Raw genomic sequence first — 14231 nt, forward strand, 5'->3', positions numbered from 1 at the left:
TCTCCTCTTGATAAACTGAAAATTGATTGTCTAAAAAGTAGTGCTAGACCGAGAGTTAGTGATTTGAAGAACCAAATGTATTGTGTTAAAAATTTGGTAGGGGGAAGAAGAAATGCACTTGTGAAGTTTTCATTTTCCCTGTGTGTGTGTTCCTTTTTATCTGTAGTTGTAGAGTAGTTAATAAAATTCTGTTTTTTTTTTTTTTTTTTTTTTCCCCTAAGTAAGAGCCTGCTTTGCTTATTCCTAGTCACATCTCACAGCAGAAACCAGAGAGAAAGTATCTTCATGGAGGCACTGGCATTGTGCCAGTGTCAAACCATGACACCAGGGCAGATCCCATGTTTGTCTGCCAGTGGTTTGCTACAAGCATGATCCGCAAACACAAAAATACAACAGATTTCTCAACTGTTTACATATATTTAGTATGTATTATTGGTATAAAGAAAAATCCACTCTTTTGAGCTCCCAAATACCTCAGCCATTGTGTTCTGAATTGGGGTACCAGTCAACAACAATCTGTTTCGGCACTGGAACTGTAGTAGGATCTTCCAACGAACACTGATGAATAAAAGCAAGAAAAATAATTTATAGAGAAAACTGTAGAATGATATGAAGCATAAGGTATTTTAAGGCAAATTGTTTCCAGTGAGTTTCCCAAATGATCTTTGGAAGTCACTGGACAAAACTATTACAGCTGTTCCCCAGTCTTTCAAAAGACAACTACAGGAAAAAATAACCTTTTTCCAATTAAAAAAAAAGAGTGTAATTTATTATATTTTTCTAAATATCTTTTTAACTCATTTTTAAAACAAATGCTTACTAATAAAGTCTCATGATCAGAATAATAAACTTTCCAAAAGAAACAGGTACTTTGAATCAGAATGTCATGTATTTTTCACACTTTAAAAGAGGAAGCGTATAGGATACTGTGACAGGAGTGCTGAGCTATACATTAAAATAATCTTTGAGGGGTGGTTTCCCAAGAATGCTGAAGAGACAAACTTTGGTCAGAATCAGCCTGCATCTAAAGCAGTCCTCAACTTACTGCGACTTGGACAAAGGTTATGGGAAAGCAATTACAGAAATAAAGACGGACAAATCCATTACTTGAAAACAAACAGAAATTTTCTGGCATAGAGTCTCATAACACACACTGGGCTTTACTGCAGCCAACAGTACTCATGGGGTTCTGACCTTCATTCATGTCTGGAAGTGCCACTGAATAAGGAATCAAAATAATGCAATTAATGGAGCCAATATAAGCAATATAAGCTAAAGACTACAGATCATTCACCAGACAGAATTATGTGAGTAGTCAGGAGGGAAAGTGAACAGCATTTCACACTGTTTTGTTTAACCGGCCTGTGCTCCATACAAGTTTCTGCTCCAGAGCTACCTTTTAATTACATTTTACATATCTGGAAAATCTAAATGCAAAAACCCTAATGAATCTAACCCGTGTCAGAGAGTTATATAGATATTTAACTGGGTTAGATACTTAAGGGGTCTTATGTGTGTCAATTTTAACTTCTATCAATTTATGTTCTCTTGATGCGTTCTTGATACTCCTCCAAGAGGCTGATACACAGAAAAGATTTTATTTTCAATTAGTTTATTACCTGGAGCTACTCTTGAGTGCTTGTGCTTCATCCAGCACCATATACTGCCACTTCACTCGCTGGAAATACTTCACATCCTGCACTACCAGCTGGTAACTGGTAATTACCACGTGGAAAGGAGCATCCTGAGTATACAATGTCTTCTACAACCACAAAAGGAGAAACAAATGTCCACATAATGTAGGTACATTGTCAAGAGTTCACTGTAATTTCAGACTTCTGTTTTACAATCTTCTCATTACTATTGCATTTTCCACAGCTGACTTGTAAAATTAATTATATCACAGTTACTCAACTAGTGGACCTGGACTTCAGCCCTCGAACAAATTCAGACGTTTCTTAATGTGCAAGGCAAGACAAGACCTGGTACTGAACCCTACAAAATGCTATTGTTAAATAAGGAACAATCTTGACAGAACTGCAGGGATTCTGCATTGGGATATCCCAAGCTAGGTTACTCAAACAGAATAAACAGTCCTTGACACTGAAACTTCCTGCTTTATTTAGAGAGCTCTAGATCTTCATCTGTACCCCACGCCACATTCAATTGCCCTGTATGGTATTGCTCTTCAGCACAAGAGAAGTCTTTCACCTCATTATCTTAATGAAAATGTTACTACAGGAATTAAGAAACTCTGCATCCACACCACTAGCTTAGTTTGGTGACATGTAGCAACAGTTTCTGGTTTACTGCGCATAGAGAAAGACAGTCAAAGTACACATTCATGCTGGCATTACCTGACTCCAGAACTTTCTGATCACCTTTCTATCATGGGGATTTCCCCAATAAGGTAGCACCTGAAACAGTAAAAAAACCAGAAAGACATTATTTTCAAATAATGACACCAGCTCTGGAAATTTATAGTCTGTAGTCTACAAAATGACATACTTCTTTCTCCAAAACAACAAAAGGGAAATTATCTTTTTACCATCAAGAAAAAACAGAAAGCATTTAAAAATACTTTAATTTACTTTACTAAAAAGAGCATTCCAGGAAAAGGCATCAAGAAACTTGGCCTGATCAAGCTATGCTGAGAATCTAAAAATGCCCATTAGCATTTAGCACAAACCTTCTAGTCAGTTTTTTTTCCAAAAAATTAAAAATGATACTTTGCTTATGGCAGAATGCACTCAACTGCTATAGTTAAAGCTAGAGGACTAGAAGGCTTGTTGCCTGTTTAAACAACCTCCATGGTCCTGTTGGTTTTCTATTTCAGAACTGACCCCAAAAAGCTGAGATGAAGTTAAAATGTCTGGCATGAATATATTTAATATAAGAATTTGATTCTTATATTTATACTTATATATTATACTTATATATAAGTGCTTGATTTTAAAATCAAGCACTACCACCAGAGAAAGCCTTTAAATATCTACAGTTCAAAACTATTACTCAGACCTGTGCAGAGCACTGAATCCTGCCACTGGTTAATAACACTGTACTGCCATCTCCTGCCTGTGGAAAGACTTACAGTCAGCTAAGACTGGGAGGTTTGGGAGGGAGGAAGAATGCTGCTTTCTGAGGTGGTGAAAAGTCTTACAACTTCAACTGGCAAGTTCCAAAAGCCTGTAATTGAATATTCTTCCTACTGTTCTGTTGTAAAACAACCAGACTGACAAATCACTTTTAGTCTTTTTGTTTATATATTCTGCCAGGGACATAAATTCACTGTGATTTGCTACAAGCAGAACTGACTGCACACTTCTGTATGATTAGAGGAAGAAACAAAACTGGTTGAAAAAAAGATTGATTGAAGTTGTAAACATGTGACAGTAAGTTTAGAAAACTTATTTTTAAAATACATTTTGTTCCATGGGTGAGGTAAACATCAGCATGCAATAAGATCAGCATGCCAAAGAACAGCTATACAATGATATAAACAGTTTGGTGTTTAAGTCAAAAAAGAGAAAACTGTCTTTTCACAAGCATCCTGACTGCATTTTCAAACATTTGCTGTATTTCATTCCTGAGAAGGAGAAAGCATAAACAGTTGCTTGCCTATTCCATACAATGAATAGATCAAAGAAGTGAGACAAAGCAGATAGACTGGCCAACAGCTCTCAAGTTTTTTAATCAAGAGTCCCTATTATTTTGGGCTATGAAAAGACATGAATGGATTATTTTTAGGCTGTGTTGGCCTTTCTTTTCTTTCGAATACCTCCTCAATAACACAAGTATTTGAATTTCTTCAGTTGAATTTCTTAGTTGCTTTAAAGGCTCAGTAATGCCAATTGATTCCAAAATACAAGTCACTGGAATAAGTATTGAACTATGCTCTAGCACAACTTCTCTTCATACAGATACTTCAAACTAAACAACACCACAACCAATGTACAGTCTCACCAGGATCTCCAAAGCAAGCTATTTGGTAAAAGCTAAGTCCTTTAATTTTGCCTTGCCCCAGATTCAAGAATCACTTATAGTAACACATTCAAAGTTTTTTCCTCATACTTTTTAAGTAGCCAAGACATTCAAACAATTAGCCTGATGTTACTGGTATGCTGCTTACTCACAACTAGATTTCTTCTACTGTTTTCTGTAAAAAGGAAAATCTGATGTTTCAAAAAAAAAATCAAGACTTCTTTATATCAAAGGTTATTATGTTAACAACACAAATACTTAAATTATGATCTGTTTCTCTTTGCAGATGTAACTGCAAGCTTCTGACACTTTTGCCTATCCTGAATTCTGAAATTACAGCACTGTTTTAGCAGTACACTTTTCTTTTCAAATTCTCCTTTGCAACACTCCAATATTTCCACTTGGGGACAGGTAAGCAGCTTGTTTTTCAGTAACTGATAGTTTCTTCTTTCTAATTAACTGCTTACTATTTCTATTTACTATGTTTTTCACATTCACAATATACCTGAAAAACTCCATGTTTTCTTTCAATCTCTTGTTCTTATCTATTTGTGCTTCACCTCTCTGCTTTTCCTTGATTATTAACTGTATGTCCATAGTTCTTCTATTTTTCTGTAATAACTGCATTTTGCTTCCCTGTTATCTGTTCAGCATTTGTTCACATACAATCTTTATCTGACTCAAATTCATATGAATGACTGAAAACACAGCTCTAACCCCAAAGACATTACATAAAACACAGTATGTAATTCTTGGTTCTACTGCCAGGCCCACATGTTACAATTATGCATACACTTGCTGACCTACTACAGTTCCTTACTGAGAAGGTGTCTTTAAGTCAATGTAAAATGAAAACCATGTGATTAAAGTCAGAATATTTTCAAGCCCTAAAAAACTAAACTCTTCAGAAAAAAACCAGGATGATGGGAAAAAGTACCAGAAACAGTCCCATTACAGAGTTTCACATTCAGTAGGCACCCATATGTGATACAGAACTCAGGAGAACAAAATGGTTTGCTCTCAAGGAAACAGAAAGAAATTTCTTGGACATGCTTACTACCTTAAATTTAGGTACAAATCTGGCAAACTCCTGGTGCCAGTTGTTCAGAGTAGAGGCAGGTGAAATTATTAAAAAAGGTCCCCAGATGTTCTCTCTCTGGAAAACACACATAAAAAATTAAATTTAAAAAAATAATTGAAGTGAGGTGATAAAGAGATGGTTTGATATGGCTTTAAATCTACTAAATGACAGTGACTACATGAGAGGGAACTGTATGCAAAATAGCAAAACTCTTCCAGCACAGCAGGGTGATACAAAATCAAACAGAGCAGATCTAATGTTTAACCAAAACTTATTTCATAACAGCAAAGTTCTTCCCAGAACAAACTCCTTTGTTTCTGAGAGTTGCCACCTGCATGTTACTAACAGCCCCTGTTATTTTGATAAGAACTTGAGGTCACATTGAAAAACTTAGCTCTGCCACATCACAAATTACAGTGCTCTCTGGTGAATAACTGAGTTGATCCATTAATATATTAGCAGTTACAAGCTGGCCCTCCTAAGGGAGAGGCAGAAGAACAAAGCACTATGTAACCTTCAAAAACCTCAAGGTGCAGTGTCACAGGAAGGCAAGCTTATCTTGTGATTCTCTCTATACAGATGAGCTCAAGAACCTTCAGCTCTGCACACTTTTACAGTATTTTGCCAACAGTAGCAGTAACATAAAGAAATGCACACAAGAGTCACTTGGTCACTAGTGCAGCTAATTTTGCTTCTAGTATCACTTCACTGATATCTCCTATTTAGGGCAAGTGAGTGGATTGCAATCAAGACTTTAATTTTTTTTAAAAAATGTATCTATTTTTGCATTAAGAAGTAAGCTCCTGTTGTTAATTCTGTTTTGTTTGTCTGCCCTGGCACAAAAGAATCACTATGCTTCCTAAAACACCCACTGGAATATGGAAATTAATGCTAATTGCCATGAAGCTCAGAATCTGAGCACTTTGATCTGTAAAACTCAGTGAACCATCAAGTGTGCGTGTTCTCTCCTGAGGCTTTTACATTCAGTGCAAGTGAGAAGATTTTACTCTGTGAATAAATGAAAACTCTATATAAATAAAAATTGACATACATTCATAACTATTTCAATGGCTCCATGTGGAAACAATGTATAAAATACCCTTCAAGACATTTAAGCTTTGTAATCCAAAATTCATTCCAACATGTGAAAAGTACGCATCTTCTATCAAGCATACTACCCAGGAACAAGGTACAACCCACCTACCTCAGCCAGATGTGCAAGGAGAGCAATACTTTGTACTGTTTTACCCAGACCCATTTCATCTGCCAGGATTCCATTGATGCCCTGCAAAAGATCCAAAAATGAACATCTTCACTTTACTACTTTTTAAACTACAAAGAAGTAGCAAAACAGTTGCTACTGAACTGAGGAGGAACAGCCCCACTGTAATAACTCTGAAACTTTATCATCTCTTGCATCTACTCCTGAGAGGTAATTGATCTCAACTGTATTTCATTCATCTCTCAGTCTTATTTTTCCCCTAAGCCTCTCTGCACTTCATGATCCCATTGTGACCTGGCACACTCACAAGGACAAGACTGCCTGCAGTTTATCTACTGACCCAAGCTTGAAACAATATGCAACTCCAAGCAGGAAAAGTCTCCTCCATAATGATCTAAGTTGTATATATATGATCTATACAGTTGTATAAACCACACAAAGAATACTGAACTCAAAGCCCCATTCAAAGCTGTTATGTACTAAATAATCAAGAACTTTGATTCAATAATCAAAGAATAATCAAGAACTGGTACATGGCCTACCTAGTACTTATTTTTTCCAAATACATTAAATAGCAACTATACACAGTCTGTTTTTAAAAACAGTTGATTTTTAGGCCAACTTAAATGACAAAGTTATAAAAATTTGCAAGATATACTAATATACCTGCTCATATAGGTTGGCGAGCCAATTCATGCCTTTCAGTTGATAACCTTTCAGTTTTCCATTGAAAATGGTAGGCTGTGGAATATCTTCTCCTGCTCGGATAGATGGGTTTGCTAAACTGTAGCTCTCTCCAAATCCAGTCCCGGATTTGTTAGCAGCCCGTAAAGCAGCTGCCCGGCTCTCCTTTGCATCTTCATCAAATGATCTGGTCTGAACAGGAAGAGGAAGGTAATGAATAAGATGGTGAATATATTAACTTATCAAGAAACTGTAGTGTAAAGGGCTTTACAATTCACATTAAGACATGATACTCGTCAGAAATGAAGAGAAAATGAGTCTGTTCCTATAGCCCAAATCGTCATACTCTGGTTTTCTACTGGTTTAACACAAAATGTGTATATGGAATTAAATTCAAATCTGGTCACCGATTAACCTATTTGACTTGACTGCTATGAAAGATCCTGGTACTGCGGCTTCTACCAATTACTCTGCTTGCTCTTCTACTTCATGGATCAAAAAAATACATACCCGGGCTTGATGAATCTGGTAAGCATCCTCAGCATTCTTCAGAGCTTGGCCTTGTAATAGTTGCTATCTGAAAATACCAGACCCATATTAGAGCTCTGCATCAGTAACCACCCAAACACACAGATAAATTCCAATAATTGCAGCAGTCCTTCTTGCAGAGGGACTGCTGCAATTATTGTGCTTGAAAATTGTTAAGTTTTCACGGTAACAGACAGAGTACAGTAAATTTCAAGAGTGCAAGGAAAGGACTGTAGATGAATCATTTACCATAATCTTCTTGGGTGATGTTGACCACTACTCCTCCACCAATATCAATCTGCCTTTGGGTAGAGCTGTCTTCAAGTTTGCGCAGGATTTCCTCCTGTATCCCATCATGTCCAATATCTCGTTTACGACTCATAAAATGGGCATATAATTCAGTTTGTGTGATCAGAAAGTTCAGTTTTCGCTGCTGTCTCTTAGCCTAAGAGAAGAGCATTTACCAAAAACAAAAGAAGGGGAAAAAGAGACAGGACACGAGTTCAATGTTAAAAATATAATTAAACAAAAAAAAATTCATCTAATAATGTATCAACAACCAATCTATCTAGATTATGTTAAGCACATCACTTTGAAGTGCAAGCATTATTAGTTGCACATAAGAACACTGACCAACTCCATAAATATCTACACTGAAATATAAAAATGTTGTAAATGAAAAGTTGTTTTAAATTCAGTAATCATTACAAAAAACACCATAATCTATTAAGAGAAAGTTTTCAAAGTTTTGTTTACACTGAAAAATAAAAATATCAACAAAAAAAAGCATGACTTTAGTGTTTATAGTAAAGGAACTCAGCAGTTAAGAGTGCTCTCATGGCAACCTCACTCCCACATTCTGTTACTTATTAGTAGAGGGAATTATGGTAGTACACATGAGTACATCAATAAGTAATAGATTTGAGATATTATCATTACTCAGCATTCAGCAAGGCATTGCTGAAGCTCTGTTCACCCTTAGGCTTTGGCAAAAAATGCAACTGTATAAAATTTGTCTATTTATCTAAGCAGAAAACTTTAACCAAATGTTAATAAATTTGCAAGAATGAGAGGAACACAATAAATGCAAGCATAATTTAAGTGTTATAATGCCTTATATTTAGTTTTAAGATTCACCATTCCTCATATAAGGTATACATATCTAAAATAACAATCACAGTTTCACTAGAGAGCTTTTACAAGGAAACACTCTTGAATTCAATCCCTTTACTCTGTAATAGAGTTCAAGAAGTTGCCAGTTGGCTAACAAAAAAGCAAGCACAGAAAAATTCTGTGTCTCGTACATAAATGATAGAATCATCTTACAGCAGCAGGGGCAAAAAAGAACAGGACAAAAAAATCAATGTCAATGAAAAAGTGTCTTCCCTTCTGGATCCAGAAAGATATACAAACCATTACAAAATGTTGGCCTTACCAACACTGAGCTGTGTATGTCTTGTGAGACATGCACAGCTTCTCTGATTCCTTCCTCAATTTCACTCAATTATAAAGAATTTATGCAATTTAAAGGGTTTTTTTAATCACCTCTTGCTAACATTAGAATAATTACGTAAATAAAAATAAGACAGCAGAAGAAATATGTGGAATAGCACCAAAACAGAACAAATAACTGAATTTCATGGCTTGGATTCAGAAACTCAAATTATCCAGTCACTTCTGTCTCCTCCTTCTGTCTACTCATATGAAGTAACAGCAATCTGTGATTTTGCTGTACCTCTCTCATCTCCTCATCCAGCTTGCGGTGCTCCAGAGCTCCTTCTCAGCTCGTTTCCGATGCTCTTTTTCCACCTTTTCATACTTTTTCCAATAGAGAAGCATCTCCTTGGTGAGACGACGTGCTCGTGGTAGAGAGTTCCTACAGTTTTTCTGGCCTGGATAGCAGCTCTACGGACCTCCCTCATGCACTGGTGGGCCAGCTAGAAAGAAATAAGATTTGGGAACAGTGATAAAATGGCAGATTGTAAAGAAAGCCAGCAAGAAACAGTATCATTTTAATTATAACAAGTCTGATACTTCAAAAGAGAAAAAACTGTATACTTTACTCACAGCAATATAAATGAATCAGACACTTGAGCACAACCCTGAAAAGTGCTCAGAAAGCTGTTACCCAGTGTTTGTAAGCAAAGTTTTCCAGGTAGAAACAATGCCAATTCTCAGAGAAGACTTTGATGAGAAGATGGATTGCTTTCGCAATCACTTATGCTGAAAATTGCTCTATTTAAAATCTCAGGTCCTCTACATATTTATATAAATTAAAGCACTTAATATTCCAAGAGCCCCTTTGATTTCAACCAGAATGCTTAAAACATCAAGTTTTAATTAGTGGATAGATGGGCAACTCAAAAGTCAAAGTGTATCAAAGCCACTAATGTACAGTATCAAAGATTAGTAAATTAAAATGTACAAACAAAATCTTTCAAAAGCCAGAAAGATCTCATGAAAGAACACATGTTGTTTGTTTCATCTGTTGCTTATGAAACAAGACAAAACAACACAGCTAAAAAATGAAAAGCCTTATAGTAAAACACAATTATTGGAAACAGTTCTTCTCCTATACTGCCCTGCTAGTATAGTCAGTATTGTAAGAAACAGAGAGGTTACAGTTTGTTATTATATCCAGTACAAGGAACAGTATGAAACTAAACACCACCTACCTTTTGCTGTTGGTTAGGAAAGGTTACGGGCTGAAGCTTCTGTTTGTATGCCTGTAAAGAGGACAACCCGTAAATCAGTTAAAGGGTAATTGCTTCACAGTATTAAAAAAAAACCACTATCTAGTCTTCAGCAGGTACATGCCCAACTTCAGTCATGCACACTACTGTATAATTGAGAATAGATACTGTAATTATTTTTCATTTTGACTGAAACAGCTTTTCATCCCTAAATTACTGAAGCATACATAAATATATACCAAATCCTGAAGAAGCATGCAAAACACCTCTTTTTTTCACAATTGTTTCTTTAATATACTACTGTTGCAAGCAGAGGTCTCCTATTCCATTTTTATCACTGAGGAAACAATATTTTCCACTGTTTCCCAAGATGTTAAGAATTTAAGTAGATCCTATGTTCTTCACATGATCAAAATTCATCTTTTGAAAAAATATGGTCTCTCTCACTGCACATATCCTTAGTATTGGCTTTTAAGTCCATACAGGATGACACAGTCATGACTTGTTGTAGAATCAAAGTCTGCTGACTGTGAACTTCAAAAAGCAGTGTATCAAAATGATACAAACACTTTTCCCTAATCTGTTTCTGAGGTAAGATTTGAAAAACACAGGTGTTGTGACTGAAACACCCATTTTCTGAACTCCACTGTAAAAATGGATAATGGTTTGGTCTATACTGCCATCCTGCAGATCATGTGTGAGAACCTGCTAGAGCTTCCTGCACCTTTCATTGCCGAGGGTTGAATAGCCACAGCAAGCACTGCATGATCTGTTTAGGTACCACTGTGTATTTCAACTACATGTTGCTTACAGATTACAGAATTCCAGTTAGGTCATTAAAGACCACTGGAAAAATCAGGTCTTACTTTACTCTGTTTTTCCAAGTGTCAAGTCCCCACTAAGTTGATTTCCTATTTCACTTTCTTGTATCATCACTGATCTACTGCCATTAGCCAAGCTCACCTTTGGTAACTCCTTCTTAACAATGCTAAGCCACACTTTGCGCCGACGTGCGTTAAGTTGCTCAATAGACAAATGCTTTTTCTTGACCCAGGTGGAGGTGTATCGTGGGAAAACTTGGCAAACTTTGGTCTGGTGATGGTGGCGTCGTGGTGACTCCTCTGAAGAGAGTTCTTCATCCCGTCACCTCTTTTTCTTTACTTTTTTCAACTTGCCTGCATGGCAACAACAATCATAAAAATACATTTCTATTTTTGGGGTACATTTAATTAGGCACCTTCCTGAGTAAATTCTCCTAGTCAATTTATAAGTAGAACCAAGAAAAAAGCCAAACTTAACCATGTTTTCCAATTCTGGTACAATTAAATTATACTATTAGATATTTCCTCAGTACTTTATAATGGAAGATTTTCCTGTTTAATAGAGGGGTGAAATGCAATTACTTCCACCCAGGGAAACATGCCTTGAGAGTTAAAAATGTCTCAGAGTTGGTGCATGTTCCTTGCTTTGCGGCAAAAATCTACTTAAAGCGACATAAAGGTAAGACTTTTAGAGGTGACAATATTATCATTTGGTACAATAAGTCTCAAAGCAAACTTCTCAGCAAAGAGAAGACTGCATTGAAAGATATTGGCAATATTGTCATGTCATACCAGGCTTCAGAGGAAATTGATACTGGTATCAGATTAAAAATGTTCACCATGAGTATGCAAAATTATGGATGCTGAAGCATAATGGAGAAAAAAACCACCACAATTAAAGGAACTTGCAAAAAGAATGGAAGCCAGCTGAAATAACACCTTTAAAACAAACACAGCTCAAACTTAAGTACTTACACTAAGAGAGTTCACCTAACGCTGACAGCTCATAGCCTTCTCTGCTTCTTTCCAGATATTACAACTACTGCCAGCCCAAACAAGAAAGGAAACTGTATTTCCTGCAAATATACATCTCAGAAACTCAGTTGTTATGTTAGAGATATAATTCTATTCTAACTGACATTAAACATCACTCCAAGTTCCCTCTATTTTCCAGAAAACACTCACCCCCTGAAACTTCCTAATCACTAAAACTACAAATTCAGGAATAACTGCAGCAGGTACTGGATAAGCTCTTAAACTTTTCAAGGACCTATCATGTTTTCAAAACACTCTTGAGTAAATGGACCATGATATGAAACAATGTTTGTGGATTCCAAACTACTGGATAAGGTCCACAAAGAAAATCTTAAGCCATGAACTCTCCAGTCACACACCTTTTTTCCACCCTAGCTTTCTAGAAGCAGATGATAAAGCACAATATTTTCTGAAGACATTTTTCTTTGCCAGAACTTGGTATTTCCCTGCAAAACCCGCAAGTTTTGAACATTATGTTTAATCAAAGGAAACAACGTAGGACAGAAGTTAAATCCCAGCAGCCATTTAAAAGCATGAAGTTAGTAACTTTACCTTTTATTTTTTTCTCTTCTTAAACTTCTTTTTCCTGGGCCCTAGCAGGTGGCGCTGCTGCTCGTAGTAGGGGTCGTAGGTAGAGAGCATGCCAGCGCTGTAGTACTGGTACTGCTGCAACTGAAGGGGAGAGTGAGCAGGTAACAGAGACAGCCCCAAACAAGCTCAGATCCTGAACATAAAGAAGAGATCATGAAGCATGCACTTCTCCATATTTTGCATTTGTTATCAACTATCAGAGAGTCCAAGTGAAACCACTGCTCCCAGGGGTGGGCTCCAAGTTGAGCACAGGGAACTGAGCCCACCTGGTGAAGTAAGAGGTGCAGTCAGGTTGTACTTTCAGAACGTACTGCTCTGTCTTTTCCACACAGGTGCTGCCCAGCAAGACAACACACTACATGAAGAGGTCCAGTTATAGACCCAACATTTGCTTGCCTGCATTCCCAAATTACATACATGTTCTACTTTATCATCCCAAAGGATGTAAAAGGACAGGTTTAAAGAAAAGGCATTTAAAAGATTTCCACAAGGACAAACAACTTGAACACTCAGATTGTCAAGTAAAAATACAGCTGCCTCAACATTTTTTTCCTCTAAATGATGAAAAATGCCAGTAAATTCCCAGCATTATTGAAATGAAGTAGTGAAGAAATTCCACACAGCTTACACATAAACAGGCAAATTAAAGGCAGTACTGCTCAGAAATTAACTGAATAAAATATAAGCATACTTTTAAATTAATAGAAGATTTTTGAAAAGTGAGATCACAAGCATAAACAAACTTTTATGATATATGTTCCTCTCCCTCCATAACTGTGTACTGCTGATCTAACAATATCACTGTTAATTTCACTGGGTATTATTTCTTACAAGTCTGGAAATAAGTATTTGTGTAAAATCAAACAAAGCTATGACCAGTTTAAAATGTGGTGTATGAATATTTGTGTAGCTATGCAATATTTCAAGAAGCTAACACAATATTGTTTCAGAGCTTTACAAGAAAACAAAAGAAAGAAGTAAAGAGAAGCAAAGACCTGTGTGGAAAAATATTTCTTCACTCTTCTGGAGAGATTCGAAAAGAATATAAACAGGAGGACAGATTTTAACTTCAGACACATTCTCAGAATAACAGAATAGGATAACCTCCTTCATCTAAGACTTTTCTGCTGCAATCAAATCAGCAGAGAACATTTCTGTAAAAGCCCTATAATTTGAAGAAATACATTATTAGAATCAAAGCAGCCATGAATTTGGCTTACTATTAAGAAAAAATGCAAAAATGCAGCAGACTATTTCCTTCTAAGAGAAAGAAAGAAAATATCAAAAGAAAGTCCAAAACAAACAAACAAAAAAGGAAAAAAGAAAGAAAAAGTGTCAAGTAAAACCTCAAATCATGACAGAAAATGACAAGGTAGTAAAATAGGGACTCCTTTTCAAGACTGTAAAACACCCTTACTATTCATTACTTTAACAATGATATAAATACACTTGAATAGCAGCTAGTACCTGTATTATAAATTAACTCACAGCATCTCCATTTTCATATACATTGCATATATTTAATCCAAATCTTGCATTTTAACACCCAGTATTTGCTCTAGTGACTGGGACAGAGCACTGTGGAAATTATATAT

The 14231-nt window shown here is 36.2% G+C and overlaps 1 protein-coding gene and 1 long non-coding RNA gene across 2 annotated transcripts in view; both read right to left on the reverse strand.

Moving 5' to 3' along the window:
• Nucleotides 1-14231, reverse strand: part of INO80 (INO80 complex ATPase subunit) — a 73901-nt gene that overhangs the window by 37838 nt on the left and 21832 nt on the right. The window contains exons 16-18 of the mRNA XM_036384064.2: nucleotides 2358-2417; nucleotides 1620-1762; nucleotides 474-558 (exon numbers count right to left, since the gene is read on the reverse strand). Coding sequence (XP_036239957.1) covers nucleotides 474-558; nucleotides 1620-1762; nucleotides 2358-2417 — 288 coding nt within the window. The remainder of the gene's footprint in view (nucleotides 1-473; nucleotides 559-1619; nucleotides 1763-2357; nucleotides 2418-14231) is intronic.
• LOC118687227 (uncharacterized) lies at nucleotides 7526-9255 on the reverse strand. Its single transcript, XR_004980310.2, has 3 exons — nucleotides 9232-9255; nucleotides 7746-7941; nucleotides 7526-7545 (listed from the first exon to the last, which is right to left on the reverse strand). It is a non-coding gene; the product is annotated as an uncharacterized LOC118687227 (long non-coding RNA).

Source organism: Molothrus ater, chromosome 6, assembly GCF_012460135.2.
Source record: "Molothrus ater isolate BHLD 08-10-18 breed brown headed cowbird chromosome 6, BPBGC_Mater_1.1, whole genome shotgun sequence".
NCBI classification, from domain to species: domain Eukaryota; kingdom Metazoa; phylum Chordata; class Aves; order Passeriformes; family Icteridae; genus Molothrus; species Molothrus ater.